This window comes from Pagrus major, chromosome 1 (genome assembly GCF_040436345.1).
Source record: "Pagrus major chromosome 1, Pma_NU_1.0".
Lineage (NCBI taxonomy): Eukaryota > Metazoa > Chordata > Actinopteri > Spariformes > Sparidae > Pagrus > Pagrus major.
In genome coordinates this window covers 28,270,182-28,290,788 of record NC_133215.1, presented here as the reverse complement: position 1 = coordinate 28,290,788, position 20,607 = coordinate 28,270,182, and the positions used below count along the sequence as shown (strand labels likewise).

General features: G+C 41.4%; 3 protein-coding genes across 3 annotated transcripts; all 3 read right to left on the bottom strand.

Annotated features, from left to right (window-relative positions):
• Positions 1–349: 349 nt before the first annotated feature.
• Positions 350–4,113, bottom strand: LOC141003809 (uncharacterized). The gene is made up of 2 exons (XM_073475276.1): positions 3,675–4,113; positions 350–3,014 (listed from the first exon to the last, which is right to left on the bottom strand). Exon 2 carries the CDS (start codon positions 2,934–2,936, stop codon positions 1,713–1,715), a length of 1,224 nt encoding a protein of 407 aa, XP_073331377.1. The 5' UTR covers positions 2,937–3,014; positions 3,675–4,113; the 3' UTR covers positions 350–1,712.
• Positions 2,969–14,561, bottom strand: LOC141000119 (tripartite motif-containing protein 16-like). Its single transcript, XM_073470785.1, has 2 exons — positions 13,039–14,561; positions 2,969–3,014 (listed from the first exon to the last, which is right to left on the bottom strand). The coding sequence occupies exons 1-2, from the start codon at positions 14,559–14,561 to the stop codon at positions 2,969–2,971; spliced, it is 1,569 nt and encodes a 522-aa protein (XP_073326886.1).
• A 2,687-nt stretch (positions 14,562–17,248) lies between these two features.
• On the bottom strand, positions 17,249–20,337 carry klf1 (Kruppel like factor 1 (erythroid)). The gene is made up of 3 exons (XM_073464719.1): positions 20,018–20,337; positions 17,622–18,480; positions 17,249–17,493 (listed from the first exon to the last, which is right to left on the bottom strand). The coding sequence occupies exons 1-3, from the start codon at positions 20,090–20,092 to the stop codon at positions 17,318–17,320; spliced, it is 1,110 nt and encodes a 369-aa protein (XP_073320820.1). The 5' UTR covers positions 20,093–20,337; the 3' UTR covers positions 17,249–17,317.
• Positions 20,338–20,607: the final 270 nt, after the last annotated feature.

Here is a 20,607-nt window from a genome sequence, read left to right as displayed (position 1 = left end):
TGGCACTGTCCTACACCCCACTGTCCCAACTCATTTAAGTAACCTTAGTTCACTGAAGGTGGACTGACACCACGGTGGTGTTTAATGTTAAAGGAGGGAATGTATCAAAGTATAAATCTGATAGTTCAGTTCGGCCGAAAATTAAATTTGTGACAGATTCATACCCTTGCACAGTGCACCTCCTCACTCCAGTGCCACACCTACATTAGCTCTGCCCAAGAGAGGTTAGTGTTTTTTATCCACTCCTGCCTGTGATGTAATACAAAATGCAGTTTTAAGAAAGCTTCAACCACTCTTTAATATTACATGTTGATGGATGCATCTTTAAAAAATACAAAACAGCGATGTCTTTGAGTTAAGGAGGATTTTATTACTGTAGCTGTCACAGTCATTTCAGCTGATGATTTTGTATCATTATTAGATCCAGACATATTACAGTCATATGACGTCCACAGACAGTGTATAATGTGTGCTCTGCAATTACAGTGAAACTAAATGAAGATGTTATCTCTCATTAGAGATCAATGAGAACAAAGATGAAACACACACAGTTGTATGTATCTTGTTGTCATAAGATAAACCGCATATGGTAAACAACACATAAGATTACAAGAACAGTACACCCGAAGAAAAATGTCAAATGTAATTTTTAACAAACCTTTGTATCATCTTTGGGGCAGCACATATTTGCATACTTGCCAACCCTCCCTGGTTTCCTCCCCGGATCAGAATTCTCTTGTATTTCTCCTGATTTATGACGAACCATTTCCCCCTCTTAGTTATCACAACCTGCTTCTGGCACATCGTGTACTCTACTGTCCTGTTACACCTTGTTCTCCTCAGTGATCAAGAGACAGACAGAGAAATGGAGAAAAGAAAGAAATACTCAAGCAAATTTCTGACATACTGGAAAGAAGAATTCCCATTTTCTGTGGAAACTTTCAAAGGAAAGTGTCAAGGCTGATAAATACAGTGAATGAATGAGTAAATGAACAAAATAAAAACTGATGAATATTTGTTTATGCAAGAGATTCATGCAAGTTCACACCACAGGGGCAGATTAATCTACAAATTCTGTGGTATTAAAAGTCAAATTAAAGTCCCCAGAACGCAGAAAAAAAGTCTGAAATTTACATTTTTCTGGGAGAATGCTTTGGTTTTAAAATCCACTGTATTTTCCAGGTCTCAGTGTTGGCAAGTATGAATATTTGTGCTGCTTTTCCATACAGTATTTTTAACACAAGCTAATATTGATGTACAATTTGCGGTGAAAAGCCAAAAAAGTGTGTGTTGCGCCAAAGAAGACAAACAATGGCCATATCTGGCTCAAGTGAACAAAGTGAGATTGAACTTTATACGTTCTATTGTATGTTATATGTTCTTCCAGTGTTTCTGACAGTTCAGTCAAGTATTTAGAAATGTACAGCTTTCTTCAAATCTTAGGAAGTCAACACGTTCAAAGGACATGTGCTGACTCACAAAGAAATCAGTTTCAGTTTGCAGTCATTCAGCATTTTAAAACTTAAATGTGCTGGTGTTTTCTGGTAGTGATGTGCTGACTAAAAAAAAGCATAAAACAAGTGTCGTAAATCAGGTTTGGGCCACATTGTCCTGTGGATATCAGCAGTCTGTAGGATTGACGGTTTAGAAAGATGTAGTGTGAAATCTGTCTGTTAACTTTGGTTCAGCCTCGATCCTCTTGTGCTCAGGTTTTAAGCGATCTTGGAGAGCAGCTGCTGAGAGAAGAGTCTCTTGAGCTGAGCCACTTCCTGAGACAAGCAGCTGATCTGAGACCTGAGACTGACGTCCTCCGTCGAATAGCTGGTGTCCCTGGAGTTCTGCAGAGAGGAAGAGTTTTGACATCCAGAAGATGAACTCTGATACTGCTGCCCAAATCCACCACAGGTATCCTCCCTAGACCAAGGAGCCTGACTCTCTGTCCGACTGTCCCACCCTGCCTGCTGGTGGTTCCTCACCTGGATGTTTGGCCCCACTGTGACTACAGGTGGTCCACCGTGTCTGGTCTCAGAGGAGGGAGACAGCTCACCTCCCTCGCTGCAACCACTGGGGCCTTTGAAGCGGAGCTTGTGGGGGAGGCTCCTCACAGCCTCAGCTGAGTCCTGCCTGTTTACATACTGACTCTCGTTGACCTCCAGGGGACAGTTGTGGGAGTCGCAGCCCTGCTGCTCCTCCACCAGCTCCCTCGGAGGAGGCCCACCACGGTCATCAAAAAACACAGGGCTGCCCGAGGTGGAGACACCGGAGTCATCGGATACACTATGATTTGACAGAGGCCCGGCTCCCCTCGGTCCATAGATGGGACCCTGCTGCAGAGGATGAGGGTGGATGTGGGGGGTGCTGGTGCTGGGCTGTGTGTTGAGGTATCCATCAGTGTGAGACTGGTAGAAATGTGTTGTAGTGGGTGTTGGGTGAGCACAGAGGGGTGCAGAGAGGGGCAGGATGGACATCTCAGACGGGTCCTTGACCAGGCCGAAACGAAACTTCAGGGCCAACAGCTCGGCCCTCAGGCGGGCGTTCTCCTCCAGCAGGCCCAGGACTCTCTGCTCCAGCACCATGTCATTGGCTCGCCGCTTCTCTCGGGACCGCTTGGCTGCCTCGTTGTTTTTTCTCCTCTTGTCCCAATAGCCTTCATCTTTCTTCTCCTCATTGATGAACTCTCGTTTGCGGCGTGCATTGCTGCCGGTGTCTTCATCACAGCTGCTAACTTCAGCCTTGGCAAGGCTTTCTTTGCGTTTGGCTGAATAGGTACGACCCAGGAGGGTGCGGGCCAGCTGGCTTGTAGAGGTTAGTATGGAGACAGCCTCATCAGTGAAGGACCCAGCCCCTCCCAGAGGCCTGGACCCCGGGCCCTCCACAGCCTGAAGTAAGGGCACTGACGTGTCCTGGATGATGCCTCCCACAGTCTGACCTGTCATGTTTGAACACTTCAGGGAGCTGTGAGGAGAACTTATTGAGCTGGTGGGTTGGGCTGAAGTGTGCTGTAATGGCACCACCTAGTGGTGAAAAAACACAAACACAAGTGTGAGGTGACGATTTGTTTACAAAGTTGCAAAACAGTAAATGGACATTATACTGCTGCCTGTTGGATGTTGTAATGTGTTTTACAGCAGTGAAGGTTAATCATTTTATTGACGCTGTCATGTTAAATGAACACTAAGAAGAATTGCAGATACAACTACAATTATATAAGCTCATAATGTATAAGTTTCAATGTATCATATTTCTAGCAATTCAATTAGCACACAGACAGTTCTTAAAGGACGAATAAGAGAAAGAGAGACAACATCTACATGTTTTGAAGATTCTTTTAAAACAAAATACATTTATTTTTTTAGAATTTGAGGATTATTGATCATCATTACGAACTATTTGCTACCTCAGTCATCATAAGCACGCGTTTACCATCAGTATTATCACTACCAACATGTTTCCATAAACCCTAAATAATAAATAGATGACAGATGAGCCCTCAGTAGTTTGTTAACAGCCAAGTAGTCCGCAACTCAAATGAAATTCACATGCTTTTCTATCCCAAATGGCATGACAGTTATACAAACAGCTAATAAACATTTCTGAAATACATCACATAACCTCGCAGGACATAAAACTAATTAAATCTGATGAGATTCAGAGGAAAATAAAGTCGATCTTACTTGCAAATGGAGCAGCTGCTGAAACCTCTGATGATGAACTCGTCCGTCACAGACAGCAGAGACACGTGGAGCTTCACAGGATGTCTGGATGTTTCTGCTCCTCAGCAGCTCCGCATCTCTCCTCGTTTCTTCCCCCGCTCATCGGTTCAGTCGAGGTCGGATCCTCACCCCGGATGACCCTCCCCCCCCCCTCCTCCTCCTCCTCCTCCCTCTCCTCCTAATGGGAAGCCAGCTGAGTCAAACCACGCCGAGTAAACAGCAACAAAAGCGAGCCTCTCTCTGAATAAATCCAAACAGGTTTTAATTGATAATTACTGATGACTTTAACGCGGGCTGCTCCGCATTTCTACCGGCTGTCCAAAGACGTCAGAACGAGGTTGAGATTTCAAAAAAAAAAGCTTAACCAACAAATAAGTGAGTGTGTCTCATATGTGATAACTGAAGAAAAGAAGCGGTTCATGTGAAAGCAGAAACTCTGACAGCAGATAGTGACCTGCTGTAGCACCTTTATCCTGTGATGTGTCAGTCAGATAATCAGCCAATGACAGCCTCTACAATAAAAGGCGGCTCCTGTGTAATTGGCCCTTGAAACTTCACCTCAGGAACCCTCTGATTCTATAAACAATTATTGTTCTATGGTGTAGTGCTTTTGTCTCTTTGTACAGCAATTACTACTCAACGTTAGAGGGAAACATGCAGACAGGACATATTTATACTAACATGACCAAGAGTTTGCACAGCCATTGTAGTGAGGCTCGGGGCTACTCTGGCATGCTTTGAGCTAAATGCTAATGGCATTGGGACACAGGCATAGATAAATATAATAACGAGATACTTGATGCAAAGATGGCGCCCATTCATGCTAATGAGTTTCCCCCGCTGGCCAAACCCGCAAGTTCCCACTCTGCCCGCAGGCTTTCTAATAACACTTTCACAATCTGATGAGTCATTAGTTTAATTTCAAACTGCAATTTTCTCAAGTTGAAAAAACTAATTTTTAACTAGTTCACTAGTTCAGTAAATCAGTGGAAGAAATCATCGATTGTTTAGACAGAGACACACACATAGGCCTGAATCTGGTCAATGTGACATTACACAACATGTGAGACTCAGTTTGACAATTTAAACTGTGTACTGAACTTTTACATCACTGCAGTAGATTAAATCATCCAGTTTACAAAAGCCTTTTTGTGGACAGCAGTCATGGTGACTTGAGTTGTCCTCATTTGCTCTTTGCTGGTGAGCACCCATGACGAGTTCAAGGTAACACGGGTAACAGGCAAATATTTAGTGTGTTGGTGTCCTCTTTGTTTCTCTTCAAACACTTGCAAAAATAGAACATATGATTGTTTTTTATTTTCATCACAACCTGAGATCAACATCACCTCAAGACACACCAGTTTTCACTGTCAAAGAGCAAGCGTGAGGATGTGCAATGACACTCACTGAGTGTTGGCCTCGCTGTGTAAGAGAAGAAGAGGAAGGTGCTGAACACAATGTTACTGTACCTCTAGTTAATCTATAATTACATTACCAGGTGTTGTAAATGAAGGATGTAAAGACTGCAGAGAGAGTGAGTCACTTGAACGCCAGTTGATGATTGGAATAGCAAAGAAAGCTATTATGCAATGCACACACACAAATACACACACACACACACAGTGACAGAGAGAGAGAGCATGTGAGGACTGTGCGATACTGGAAGTTCACTTGGGGTGAGGTTGTGCAGAAAAAAGGAACATTGTTCCATGAGTGATCTGCTGGACAGTGATACTTCCTCTCTGTGTAATGCTTCACACTGGTTCTCTCTGTCTCTGTGTGAATCTCAATAGTTTGTCCAAAAAACAAGGCGACGGTTAACTTCTCATTCTTCAATTGACGCGGATGCTCTCTGGATCATTTAGTCACAACAATGTTATCATTGACTTGTTCGTCTTGACAGATCAATTTGAACATGTTGGTGCGTGGTTGTGACATGCAGTGGTTTGGAAAGATTCAGAGAGGAGGTTGGGTTGAAATATAGGGAAAGTAAAACTATATTGCTGTTCAGCTGAGTGAGCTGCCGACAAATTATATAAAATAAAACAAAATAAATAATATATCTATCTATATCTATATACATATATATCATATGCATTCTATATCAATATTAAAAAACATCCATCCTAATAAGTCATTTTTGACTCCTAAAAATCTATTTCTTCTTGAACAAACAAAAAATCGCTTCATGGCTGATGTTGAAATCAAGCTCAATTTGGAATTTTCTTCGATTAAAGGGGCTCAATCTTACATTCATTTCTGTCATATTACCAAATTTAAGCTCAGTCAATCCAATATTGGTTGAGACTTCTCGCTCTAAACCACAAATGTGAACCTTCTGGTGTCGCTAGCTGAAAATTAGAAACCATGAATGTCTGTACAACATTTCATGTCAATCCATCCAATGGTTGTTGAGATCTTTCATTCTGGACCAAAGTGGTGGACTGACATTGCCATCCTTATAGCCGAGCTGAGACATTTTGTTAATACTAGAGCAGAAATTCAAGTTTTCTGTTTTTGAATAAAGTATTCTTTCAGGTATACATTTCTCCATCTGGGCGAACTTTAACTTTCTTTGTGAACTCACAAACTAATGGATGAATGGACACAACTGGACACAATCCATAACTATGCTTCAGTACCAACAAGTCTGCCTAAAAAGAATACACAGAGTACTTCCTGACCACAGTCTGTCTGTCAGAGCACAGAAACCACTGCACAGCATGTGATATTATTCTCCTTCTGTCAGAAAAAAGTGGACATTGGCGGTGACGGGGTGAGAAAAAGTTATTCATATAGTTAAGACATCATTTTCTGGTGCAGTATGTTTGCACTTTACAAACACTGAATCGACTCGTCGTTGAACAGCGCTTACCCTTTATGACTCTAATCATAACCCCATGAGTCGATGCTATAACAGCCAACAATGGCTACATCATTGGACATGCTTCACTGACAATGTGTCCACTCTGTACCGTGGGTTATGTAACTGCAATATTGTGCAAAATATGAAAGCAACAGTGTGTGTGTGTGTGTGTGTGTGTGTGTTTGAGAGAGAGAGAGACAGACAGACAGAGAGAGAGAGAGTAGTGTGAACTTTCATTTAAATCGTGAAAACAAAAAAGAATACATTCAGCACATTTGTCATGACTTCAAGGAAACAGTTGGTTATGGGGAGAAACACTGAATGTAAACAGGAACTTAGTTTACAAAGGGGTTGCATGCAAAATGTATGAAACTGTGTGTTAAATGCACATCATTCCTCTTATAATGTCTTTTACGGCACCTGTTGCAGCTTTGTTCGCAGAAGGTATCCATTTCATCATAGATAGTGTTGTCGCAGGAGGATAAAAGACATATATCTTTATTATGGTGTGAATACTATATGATACTTTATACCCTGGAGGCTGTATAATCCTCATATAGATAACATCAAATGGTAGCATATGCTCAGAGCAGAACAATGTGTGTGTGTGTGTGTGTTTGTGTGTGTGTGCTTAGTTCTCATGTCTTCAAAGGGCTTTTTGAGGGTTAAAACCTGGTTAGAAAAGGGTTAGGTTGAGATTAGGGAAAGTATTTTTATACTTTTGTGAGGTGCATACCACCAAATGTGACATTGATTGAAACATTTGTAATCAGATTTTAATCTACACATTTTCAACAGAAAATCTGTCATATATTTGGCACCTGGTGTTTGAAAGACGTCATTGAGGTTCTATCAGAAGACAAGATCAAGATGTGTCTGTTGTTATGGTGTTTTTGCCCGACCCATACTGAGAAGTCAGGACATCTCAGCTACTATTCTTAGACCCCTGAGTTTTAACAATATAGGCCTAAATCGCTAAAGCACCCATTGGGGTTGAGGTTAGGTGTAGTGGTTGTATTATGTCACAGAGGGTACTCAGAACTACAGAAGTACAAATGTGTGTGCATGTGCTTCATTAGACCCCAAAAACGAAGCCAGAAAGTAATTGACTGCCCGAACATAGAGCGGACAGTGGCCTTGTTTGACTTTGTGTGTGTACGCTCAAGTTCAAATCAGGCAAATCAGCTCACCCACTCCCTCCCTCCCTCCCTCCCTCCCTCACTCACTCTCTCTTTCTCTTTCCTTTTTACATCCCTCGATCCACTTGGACACACAGTCCCTGTCGACAGTCTCGGTAATGCAGCAGCTTTCACCGGTCTAATCCTGCTTTTGGACATCAGGCCAGGATTCATTCCTGTTATGTGAGGTTGTGTAATCGCAAAACGAACAGAACGGTCAATAATCCCACACGCCGATACAAAGTTACTCTAAATTAAATTAGTTCAATCAAGATTTTACTGGGAGTGAGAACAGACACTTTTTTTTAATCTGCATTCAGAAATCTTTACCTCTCCAGCTACATGGAGGGTTGCCAGTTTGGCTCTGTGCATGAATGTGCAACCACTGCAAAATACAAATGCAGATTGATACATCCTGTAGATCTCATTTTTAAAGGCCGTGTTACTTTCAGACCGTCAGTGCGGTCTGAAAGTATCATGGCTTAATAATGCAGAGAAAATCCATTTATAGTTGTTCAGTGGAGAGCCAGGGCTCCTAAAATATTAATGCTACAATATACTCTATAGTGAATGGTGGTATGTGTTTATCTGTGACTGTGTGTGTGCAGAGGTTTGATGAACTGAAGTGGCTCTGCAGCGTCATAGCTGTCCTTGCTTCACAGTAACACTGCTGTTCTGTTGAGTTCACACATTCACCGGTGCGTCACACAGTGTGTCTTTTCCTGCATGATTTCCTGCACAATACAATGTGTTTGCAAAGAACTGACTTTAATGTGTGCAACTGATGAAATGTTGTCTTCATTTTAATTCCATAATTGCTGCCGTCATTGTTTAAATATCAATTGTCCGTCATATGTTTTTTTAATGCAGTCATACAAGGATTTTTGTATATGGATGATATGAGCTATCTTTATGACTTCTTACCACACACAGTTCAAGGCAAAGTAAACATAAAAAAACTGATTCATGTTAAATCTTATGTAAAGCATTCGTTAAATTATAAAGGCATGACAAGGCTGGATGATCAATATCGTCTTTGTGATCATATTACCATTATTGTCATTAGTTCTTGATGTGACCACTGATTTATCTCTGTTGACTTCCTCTTTCTGCTTTTCCGTCTCTTATTTGATTAAAGTGTCCTGAAATGTCCTCTGCACAGGGAAAAGTCTTACACTGAGACTGATTCATCTTCATTGCTCCACGAAGGAAAACAAGAAAGAGAGAGGGACAATAATTGCACATCTGTCCCAAGTCGACCTTCCTTCAGCTGCTCAACATTCAAGTTGTTCTTCTGTGGACTGCACTAAATCTGTGGGAGAGGAAGAAAATGTGATGCTTTTGCTCCCATGAAACAATCAAATTAAGTGGTTCAATGAGCTTTTTCCATTAGTAATTCCCATCTAGTAATGAGGATTTACAGAAAATGAAACTTACAATATAACAGAGCGGCTGTAACCTGCTAATCAAAGCCGAAAAATGCAAAAACATGGCATTATAGAAATTGTAAGACTTTAAGCTTCGATTATAATAATGGAATTTTACACCGTTGGCCTGTTTAGCTGTTGCCTGCTGTTTGAAAACTCAATTCAACTCATTTCATGGTTTAATGCCTACTCTAGGCAAAACCTGTGGAAAATCACTCTCTGCTAAGTCCTTCCCGCCAAACCCACAAGTTCGATCTACAGCAGAGTCTGTTGTGTCTGTCCAAGTCTTCTCAAAGACCTCCAGCACGCCGTGGCCCCAGGACAGAGTGCCCTAGGTACCATTTTTACACCAAAATAAGCGTTTATTATTACTATTAATGCACCAATGTCCTTAACTTTAACACGCGTCATAGCATTGTGAATATTAGCGTGTCCAACTGGGTGTCATGTTTCCATCTGCCTATCAGATATTATTGGATTTTTGCCCAATGACAGAAAAAAACAAACTGCCTACCTCATGGCCTAATTTTCATGCTTCTGTGCTTGTTTTATGGACTCTTAACTCTTGGATATTGCAATGAATGCATAATACATGCATAATACCCTCTCTAGAGGTATAACATGATGTAAACAGGAAAGTAGGAACTAGAAAGTGGAAGTAAAAAGAGGATTTGTTGAACAGTTCAATTGTTTGTTCTGTTCGGGGCACTGTAGTTCAGAACTCCGACTCTGTCCTCGTGTTACCTCTAAATCCCAAATCACTTACCCATGAACACTGCACTAAAATGAACTGCACATGAAGCCTCATGACTGCCTCGAACCTGTTAGTGAAGTGTTGCGGTGCAATCTGCTGATATGTAATATCTCATAAAGCAAACACAGTCTCAGTGAATAACAGATTGATAATGGACAATTAGATCTGTAGCACTATTGTGTGCGTGTGTGTGTGTGTGTGTGTGAGGATGTTAGGGGCTGACTTCCCAGCTGATCTGCTCTCAGGCCATCTTGGATGAGCAGGTTTAAGAAGCTAATCATAGCTGTGATAGTGCACCTGGAAGCTATTTGCTGTGCCGAATAAAGGTTAATCGCTTCGCCTCCAAACCACTGTGTACTTGCCAGGATGGAATAAATAAAACCTATCAAACCATTAAACCTGCTACAACCCTTTACAAGCTATTGCTGTAAAACCTGTTGGATATTTTTGAAGGGTTACTCCAGCAGCTTAGTGTTGCACTTCCAAGAGACAGATCAAACAATGATTGGTTGACCCTGAAGCACCAGAGGTCGAGACTTTCAAGGCCTTTTCACAATGCTGTGCAGTTACCACCCTGACAACCACCTACCTGCAGGAGCGTTCCCCCAGACAGGAAGGTATTGAAGCTGCAGTCTGAGGCTGCAATGACAGGCAGTTGCTTTGGTGGCTCAAGATTACATACTTTTTCCCACAACACGTATACTAGCTTGCAAATCTCTGTATATGAACACGTATATGTAAAATAAAGTTAGGGGGAAAATCTATGGCTCTGTTGTGTAAATAATTCCCCTAGCAAGTCCTGTAGTGTACACACAAGGCACAAGGAGCTGCATACCAGTCATTCGTAATTTGGTAGAAATGTTGCCCCATGCCCAGTTTTTCTTCTGGTTGTCCTTATGCCAGGCTGGTGCTGTGTTGTACAGCTCTGGGTACACCAACATTATCAGCTCCTTCATGTTTGCTTCTGACCCACCAGGTAATGCCAGGCAGTTACCACCAGGTTTAGCACGGTGAACAAAACCTGTGCGCATTCACATGGTCGCCCTTCCCTCATTGAAATGAGTGCAGGTGGCTGAGCTTCTGCACAGCGGTGTGAAAAGGTCTCTTGTCCCTGGTATGGATAAAGTTCCATAAAAATCTGGAACCTACATATCCATTGATGCAACACAACTGCCTCCCAAATGCCTTCAAAAAAGGTCAGACCTCACCATCAATCACCAGGCTTTTTGTTAATAAAATTTAGTCACAAGCCCAATAACAGAAGACATCATGCAACTGTATTTATAGGCTGAGTGGTTCTCTTCATGATGAGTAAACTCAATTTAATGTGTAAAATCACTGGAAAGCCCCTATAAACCCAATTTACTTCAAACAAACTTCAAATGGCCCTCTATCTTGTTACCTGGTAGTAATGGTCATGATATTAACAAAATACCAGCAATATTAAATACTGCAGCTGGATGTCATTGATCTTTGGCCTTACTATGAATGTGTGATCATTTGAAGTAAATTATTGTACTCAAATTATGTTTCATACATAAAACCTCAAACCTGTGTTTTACATACTGTGATTTGACTGAAATCGGTTGAAAACACCCAACACTTTGTGATGTTTCACTTCTGATGTTTTGTGCAACTGTAATGATGTCACACTGTGGATCACGCTGGATGTAAACAAACCTCAAATAGAATCATCCATTTCTATTTAGAAAGCACATGCAAATCATTTTCTGTGTGTGTTACAATTGCTGACAAATGAGTGTGCGTTTGTGTTTGTTTTTGTCTTTGTCTGTCCTGAGGCCCTGCATGTTTGTGCATGTGAATGTGGGAGAAAGAGGGAGCGGGGGGGCTCTGCACCACAATGTGATGACGACCTCCATCATCTGACATTCTGTAATCAGGATGAATCAGTGAGCGCCGGGTTATATAAGCAGATTCGTGTCCCAAATTCACCCTCACCCAGATTAGAAACACTGCAGACACAACTGCCAACAGCCTGCTGATCCCATCCTGCAGGCATGAGGGCTGATGTAATAACAGCTGGCTGCCATCTAGAGGCCGAAGGCTGGCACTACACTTTGAATTTGTTCATTTTTTGCTCAGCTGAATTTTGCCACTTGGAAAAGAAGAGATGAGGATCTGTGAGAATGATTGAGAGGAGGAGAAGGCTGGTAAAACATGCAAATTTTCTGTTAAAGCATAGTTTTTGGTTCCCAATGTTTAGTTCCTTCTTGTACTTAAAGGTCAAATTGAACAAACATAAGACTTTTACGTTCAATTTTTTCATCCCCTATGATGAAATTAATTCTGCTTCTGTAGCTGTGTTTCCTGTTTTTTTTATGTCTGTGTAATTGATCGTCTTTACTGACAAAGTGCACAAACAAACTATTGGTAGTAAAAAGCAACATGTGATAGAAATCGTTCATTTCTCTGTGAAGTTGAAAGGACAGAGAATGATGGACAAATGCTCTTTCGCTCTAAACTTTGTATTTTATACTCCATCAGCTCTGTATGTAATCCTGGAATGAAGACAAGAAGAAAATACTGTTCATGTTAGTTTATTCATGATGTAAACGTACACTTTGTTCAATGCTTTCATGTACGGATTCACTTCACCCACGCAATCAGCTTGACCGGTATCTCAGCTATGCAAAAGAAATCAATTATGATGTCCTTATTGATTACGAACAGGATAATTACAGTTTTATAATACCTCATAGTTCCTCATCTGGATGACAACAAAAACAACATTTGGTCAGCCAGTCAATTACATGTAAATTTAAAAGAGTCTTTACAAAGTGATGAGAAATATATGGAAGTCCATTTCCACCAGTAAAAGAAAATATATAACTTAGCCTTGATAATAAAAAACATTCACATGGTAAATCAAGTTGAAATTATGAGATTAAACAAATCATAATGAGTTATTATGACTTCTGTTTATTTGAGTGTACAGAACCCAACAGTGTCTCCGTAGCAGTAATCAAGACACAGTCCAGCATAGAGAGGCTGAGTGAATGTGGTCTGGACTCTGTGGAGGAGGTTCATAGTTTTAGAGATGCTGTAGAAGGACAGAATACCTGCACTGTGATCCAGGTACACTCCAACTCTGAAGGACAGGGGCCCTGAGACGGGAGTGCTGATATTGTTGTAAGTGAACTTATATTTGTCTGTACACCAATCTAATGCCCAAGATTTGTCATTTCGTCCAAATCCACATTTATCCGGGCTCCATGCTCTGCTGATATTCTTGTATGCGACCGCTACACCAACTCCTCTCCCTCGCCACTCTACCTCCCAGTAACAGCGGCCAGTCAGACTCTCTCTACTCAGGACCTGAGACCAGTTGGTAAATCTCTCTGGGTGACGAGAGTAAGACTGCTGTTGTCTTATTAATGTTGCTCTTCTGTTCCTCTCAGATAATAACAGCTGTGTGTATGCTGTGTTTGGATCCATTGTGATTTCACGTGAATATTTTAAGAATCCAGCTCTGGTCCTGGGCTCTGGTTGTGAATTTGACAGTAAAACATCCACTTTGGTCACTGCCTGTGAGATGTTGGTCCATTTCTCACTCAGAATGTCCTGCAGCTTATCTCTGACCTCTGACACAGCCACTGTCACATCCTCAAAGTACCTGAGAGGACGGATATTGATGCAGAATGAGTCTGTAGATTCACTAAGTCCTGACAGCAAGGTGTAGTTGTTTAGAAACTGGTTGTGATCCTCTGTGTTTGAGAGCTGCTCCAGCTCAGCGTCCTTCCTCTTCAGCTCAGTGATCTCCTGCTCTAGACTTTCCTGAAGCTCTTGGACTTGACTAACTTCTGCTTCCTGCTGCAATCTGATCTGCTGCTTCATATCAGAGCTTCTTTTCGCTATAAGACACATCAACTCTGTAAAGACCTTGTCACTGTCATCCACTGCTTTATCAGCAGAGTGATTGATCGCCTCCACCTCCTGTTGAAGAACCTTCACATCTTTCTCTCTGTCCTGGATTCTCCGCCGGATGTTTTGTTGACTCACCTCCAGCTCTCTCTGCCTCTCAGTCCTTTCTGCTGCAGCTGATACTGTGTCATGGCCTTTATGTTCATCCATTGAGCACAAAACACATATAGACTGCTGATCAGTACGGCAGAAAATCTTCAGCACCTCGTCATGACGAGAGCAGATGTTCTCCTGCAGCTTCTTGGATGGCTCCACCAGCTTGTGTTTCTTCAATGGAGCTACATCGTAATGAGGCTGGAGGTGTCTCTCACAGTAAGAAGCCAAACACTGCAGACAGGACTTGAGGGCTTTCAGTTTTCTCCAAGTGCAGAAATCACAGGCCACATCTTCAGGTCCAGCATAGCAGTGATCAGCAGGAGCAGCTTGGAGTTCAGTCTTCTTCAGTTCCTCCACTAAATCCACTAACATGGTGCTTTTCAGCAGGACAGGCCTTGGTGTGAAGGTCTGCCTGCACTGTGGGCAGCTGTGGATGTTCTTCTCATCCTCTCTGTCCCAGTGAGCTTCAATACAGTTTCTGCAGTAGCTGTGTCCGCAGGAAGTAGTCACCGGATCCTTCAGTAGATCCAGACAAATCGAACAGGAGAAGGTTTCGCGGTCCAGCTGGACTCCTTTCTGTGCCATTTCACCTCTCAGTGACGACTGTCTGAGTTTCACTTCCTGATAACTGAATCTAGTTTGAGCTCTGATCTAAACAGTGTGTTGCTGCAGTGACTGTCAGCTCTTGCACCTGTTGGTTACACCCATCCTCTGTAACTGTATCTGAAGGGGAGGGAACAATGAGATACAAGGTACAAGGTAATATAATCGTCATTATACAACACAGGGTTGCAAAACGAAATGGAAGTTCATAAACTCCTTCCTGCTCCATAAATTACAGAACACAGTTCTACAGTGTACAGTACAGTTAATAAATATATGGATAGAGTGACGCTCGCTGGGTTTGAAAACAGGAAGAACAGGGAGGGCTTATTGATTCGATTCAGGAAGAGGGCAGCTCTGTGAATCCACGTTCCATGTCCAGAGGAAATAAAAACACTTCAGAGGACACAGATAGCTTACTGATAGCCTGTAGCTGCACTTCCATAAACTTATCCTTATCCTAACTAACTGGTTCAACTCTGACAGCATCTGAGATGTTTCAGAGATCCTTTATTGATGAGAAGAAGATTTGCTCATAGAGGAAAAACTGAGCTGAACTGAACTGATAGCATTGCCTAAAATCATTGATTAATTTACTTGAGAAGAGGGTTGACTCTGAACAGGTTTGAGAAACCAGACTTTCAACTTTCAACAATCTGAATTTCTATCTTTTGTTGTTTATTGTTGAATCACTGAAGGCTGGCCATTTTTTGTTAAAGTCTGGAATCTTTATTTTTTGGTAAATATTATCCAAACTAACCTACAAATAGAGCCAGGATAAAGTCAGCTCTTGTTGTAAAATACCCCTATCTTTTTAAAAGATTTTGAAAGTGTAAATGACAGTTGTCAGGGCATAAATGTCTAAGTTTAACAAAAGCATAGCTGTCAGTGCAACCTGAACCTGAAACAACCTGAAATGTACGTAATTATAAAAGTAAAAAGTATCTCTCTGAAGGACATTTCTACCACCCATTTCTGTGTAAAACTAACTGAACATCACGTCATATTAATATAATTCGAAGACTATTAAACTTAAAGGTAGAATCAGTAGGATTTATCTGAGTTGTTCATAAACGCAGCAGAAAGATAGTTGATTGTTGGATCTCATTACAGTACAGCACTTAAAAGGTTCAGTCGATGAAATCATGGCTAATTATAACTCCATACTGTGATGGTGTAATATCTCTGATAAGCTCTGCTGCCTGAATAAATCACATTACACTATGAGACAGTTTTACAGCATTAGAGTTCTTTATTAGAATTATGACAATTAAAACAATAATTAAAGGATTTTAAAGCACTCTTTTGAGAATAAAAAAAACATTGTACAATAATATATCATCTTCTGTTGATATAAAAGATTATGTTAATAAATATGCTCACTTTTAGATGATTATAAACAACTGAAAAAGCTGCAGATTATTTACAGTTTTACATTCTGCTTGATGAGATAGAGACAAAAGCATATAAGTTTTTTTTCTTAAATAATAAACTCCCCAAACAAACATATATACATAGCATCTACTGTACAAGCACGTAACTTAGCATAAACTTTAAGGTTTGTTTTCATTGCTTTTAATATTACACATAACGAGAGATGAAGACAAAGATATCAGATCATCTCAGCAGTAATACAGCAAAGCATTGTTAACTCTGTTCTGTGGTGTATTGTCTTATAACCCATATTACACACATGATTGGGTAGGTCATTTGTTAGTGTTAATGTTTGCTGTCTACATGCCCACAGTGTGTACAGTGTTTGTCCAAGTGGCCCCTTATTGTTGTCGGCACATTAACTTTACATCACAGGTGTGTTCTTGTACTGATCCTCACAAAATACCAGCATGGTTTTTAGACTTTTGTCCGGTCTTCAATTCTTTGGTGTGTTGAAGGACAAATCTTGGCATTTAGGTTTAGGGTCAGGATTGAGGTCAGGCATGTTGCTGTGATGTTTAAGGTTAAGGACAGGAACAGTGTGTGTGTGTGTGTGTGTGTGTGTGTGTCGTGGTCAGAAAAAGAGAGAGTAACGACTCATTCTTCGTCAAGTCCCGGTATCTCACTGTGGAAGTCTGAGTCATCAAGGTTACGACTTAATGATTTCGAAGTAATCAGTTTGAGTTCATGTAATCTAAACTGGAACATTAAGGCTGTCACATTAAAGAGGAAGACAAATGCGAGTATGCTTAAAGATTTTACAGAGGGAGCTTTGTCAAACTGCATTGTGGGTAATCAATGAGTCATTATCTCATGGTCAGTCTTTAAGCCGTGGATAACAATAATTTCTTTTAAAAAAAGAGAGATCATTTAAGGAAACATGTACACCTTACCTGCCAGTGGGTATGACCCATGTATGGAGGCTAAAAGCAAAAAAAAATCTTAAAATGAGATAATTTAATATGATTAAGGCTTCTGAATTAGATTAATTGAAATCTGTTAATCTCATTTGTCTTTTGAAGTAGTAAACAAAAATGGACAAGCAAATCAAACAGCTTCCCTCAGGCTTATGATGCCATCCTACCACTGGCTGTGTTTTTTTGTGGGTCTGTATTGTTAACCAGCCAGATAATCAACTACAGATTTGATGTTCAGATAACATCTGAGGTCACTTAGATCCAAATTAATCTGTTCAATGTACTGATTTGGGTCAGAATAAGAGTCAATTCAGGTCATTGTGAGACTTCTGCCTTTTAATTTCTTTGTATAAGCGGTGGTGGTTTGTATTTCAGTATGTGTGAGCATCAGGTGTGTCTCTTCATGTGCAGAGCCAGGTGGTCAGAGCGTGAGAAGGCCCTCTGACACAGCATACACTCGTAGGGTTTTTGGCCAGTGTGCTTCCTGTAGTGACGCGTCAACTCATCTGAGCGGGCGAATTTCCAGCTGCAGCCCTCCCACGAGCAGTGGTACGGCTTTTCCCCTAAAGAGTAAACAATTGAACAAATGGTTAATAACAACAAATGTGTGAAATCACATCCTAACTTCATCAGACAGACATCAGACTTACTGTGACAGACTTTTTTTGTTGTTGTCTATGTGGTAGAGTACCTGTGTGGGTGCGGAGGTGAGCTTTGAGGTGTGAGCTCTTAGTGTAGGTCTTGCTGCAGTCGGGGTATTCACAGCTATGGATGGCGGGCCTTTTTTTCCCTGTAGGCCTTCGCCCACGCTTCCCCTCCACCCCACCAGGTGGCAGCTGTGGTCCAACCAGCAGGGGCTGCTGGTGAAGGGGCAGATGACCGGTGGCCGGGCTGTGAGTGTAGTCACAGAAAAGGTTGACGTTGTGGTTAAAGTGTGGCATGTAGCTGTAGTGTCGAGGGTCAGGGGTCACAGCTTGAGGTGGTATGAACCTGCTGTCGGGGAAGGTCACCATGGAGTGGTGTTGCAGGGGATAGTAAGGGTTAAAGTCACATGACGGGACTTTATTGAGGTTTCCTCTGCTGTGTCTGTCCACACTGCCTCCTTGATGAAAGCCAAACTGATCCACATTATGCAGACCAGGAAATGAAGTCAGACCTGTTTGGTCATCTACATAACCATGGTGGTACACCTCTGGCTGGACCGTTGTCGTGGTTTCAGCTGGGGAGAGGAGATCCGCCATGAGGGCACCACTGTTCATCTGCGGATGCTCCTGTCCCTGTTGGTCCTTAAACATGGCCGCCTCTTGGTACGCTCTGTTTGGGTCAAACTGTGGGAGCCGTTGATCATTGTTGTCCAGAGGAGCGTTGAAGTCAGGTGATGGGTTGCTCCAATCAGACAGCAGGAACTCAATGTCCCAGCATGCCTGGCTGTCATCATCCAGGAGCTCCTCTGCCATTTGTTGAGAGACCTGCAGCTGCTGAGAGCTGCTTGGTGACAGTTTGTTGCATCGAGCATCCAGTGGGAGAGGGCCACTGTCGGACTTCCACACCTAGATGATGTTGGAGAACATCGAGAAGTGATGAGCAGCAAGGAAATCATGCTTATGAAAGGGAGATTCTCGCGCATTGCTTTTGCATTTAAAGGACAGGTTCACAATTTTTCTAGTCTAAGTTCACCCCAATGAAAAGTCTGAAGTTTTGTAGTCCACAAAACATTTCTGGAGCTTCACAGTGAGACAATGTTGAAGGATTCTCCTAAACAACTGAAGTAGATGGGGACTAAAAATCAACAGCTAAAAGAAAACATTAAATGGCTCCATCATAATCCAAGTCAAACAGAGCTGTTTTTTTACTACACTTTTTTCCCCCCCATCTACTCCAGAATGCTGCGACACTGTTTTGCAGTGAAGCTCCTGAAATATTTTGTGGACTCGTCTTTCCGTCAGCATGATGGTGACTTTATAACGACTAAATTAAATTTTGGGTTGAACTGTTCCTTTAAAATAATACTCTCATGTCCATATGTAGTGTTATTGGCTGCTGTAATTCTTCCTTCTGTCCACACTGCAGTTCTGGAAATCCTTCCAAACGCTTTTTAATTTTAATGTGGGACTATTTTCAAGGCTTGAAAAGGCTTTAATAAAGTGCTTAAAACTGGTTGAAATTGTAATTTCATTACCTTCATAGTAACTTACTGGGTTGGTGACACAATTTGAAACCTTAAACATTGTATTCTTTTAATTCATTTCCCTTCTGTATAATGCTTTCACTAAAATAAAATGTGCCTTGAAAATGCTTAAAAAGTGTTTGAAATTTGATTTAAGAAAAGGGGAGATCACTTCCTAATACATCCACAGTCCTGGTTTTATGTTAAAAATGTATCCAGCAGCCTAAGTTACACAAAATCAGTATGTATCTTCTATTTTACTGACTTCTTTAATGACTTGTAACATAACCCTGCTGTGTCTTTCAAGACGTTAATTGAATCAGTACATCAAACCCACGTTTCACTCCCTACAGACTGTCTTTTTACATTAAATTAGCAGGTGCTTTTGTCTGAAGCAACTCACAATAATTGCATTAAACCTGCAGAGGCACACGAGTGAGATAATAACTAAAAGCCTTTTCAATGCCACAGTGGAATTGCAAGAGTTCTCAAGAACTTTGTTGCAGGATACGAAACGACTCTGATGCACCTGCGTGAGAAATACTGGATCTGCAGGTCTTTTTCTTAAACCGTTGGAACCAAGGGAAATATACAACACTAGTGCTGTTAGCAGTAGGTGTGATGAAAAGTTTGAAATTGGAAGTGATATGGGGCAAATTACTAGTTTGGCCTTACAGTGCAAGACTGACATGTGTCATTTCAATATTAAGTGAAATAAAGACTTATTTATCTATGGAATGGACAAATCAGCACAATAATGTAGATCACACAAGGCAAAGGATTACATCACTTTCATGATATTCTCAGATATGGAGAACATTTTCAGGTAACACAACAGGTAGCAATATACACTGTTTGAATCAAGTTTGGTTCCTGTCCCTGTCTAGGAAACAAAAGACTGAAGTGAACCTGATACTTACTTTCATGTTGTCACTGGAGGCAGCGAGGTTGGAGAAGGAGCTGAAGGACGGGAGCATAGCCTGTGCAACAGCCATCAAGCGCTTTGATATGATGCGGACTAACAGTGGTGGCAACAAAAGTGAGGTTTCTTTTTTCTTTTTTCTGTTTTTTTTCTGTTTTCACATTAGCACCATATGCTCAGAAAAAGAGAAAGTCAAACCCCAGCTCATCCCAGTTAGTGTCCACTCTGCGCTGAAAGGCCGCAGAAAATTTGTCTACCTCTCCTCATTCCTCCCCTGCTATCTCTCCCTCCTCTCTCTTGTCTATCTCTGTCAGCTGCGAGTCGAACTTCAAATCTCTCTTTTTCATGTATGTTTCGACCGTTAGGAGGTGGAGCGTAAGTGTGAGTCACTTAGCTGTCTCCGTTTCTTTATCCCTTAAGATTGTTCATTTACAATCACTTAAAAACTCCACTATCTCACCTGAGACTCAGTGTCTTCCTCTTCTGTGGGCCTCAGACAAAAACTGCATTTCTACATCAACTCATTAAATGCATCATTGTACATATGCATTTCTGAGTTTGAACGTCTTTTCCAAAACTACATAATGC

Excerpts from the sequence above, each read along its gene's own strand:
- LOC141003809 (XM_073475276.1), bottom strand. The coding sequence starts at position 2,936 with ATGACAGGTCAGACTGTGGGAGGCATCATCCAGGACACGTCAGTGCCC.
- LOC141000119 (XM_073470785.1), bottom strand. The coding sequence starts at position 14,561 with ATGGCACAGAAAGGAGTCCAGCTGGACCGCGAAACCTTCTCCTGTTCG. Across the intron at positions 3,015-13,038 it reads CTGTCCTTCAGAGTTGGAGT|GTGGTGCCATTACAGCACAC; the intron begins GTACCTGGATCA and ends TTTCACCACTAG.
- klf1 (XM_073464719.1), bottom strand. The coding sequence starts at position 20,092 with ATGGCTGTTGCACAGGCTATGCTCCCGTCCTTCAGCTCCTTCTCCAAC. Across the intron at positions 18,481-20,017 it reads CCTCCAGTGACAACATGAAA|GTGTGGAAGTCCGACAGTGG; the intron begins GTAAGTATCAGG and ends AACATCATCTAG. Across the intron at positions 17,494-17,621 it reads TCACCTCCGCACCCACACAG|GGGAAAAGCCGTACCACTGC; the intron begins GTACTCTACCAC and ends TTTACTCTTTAG.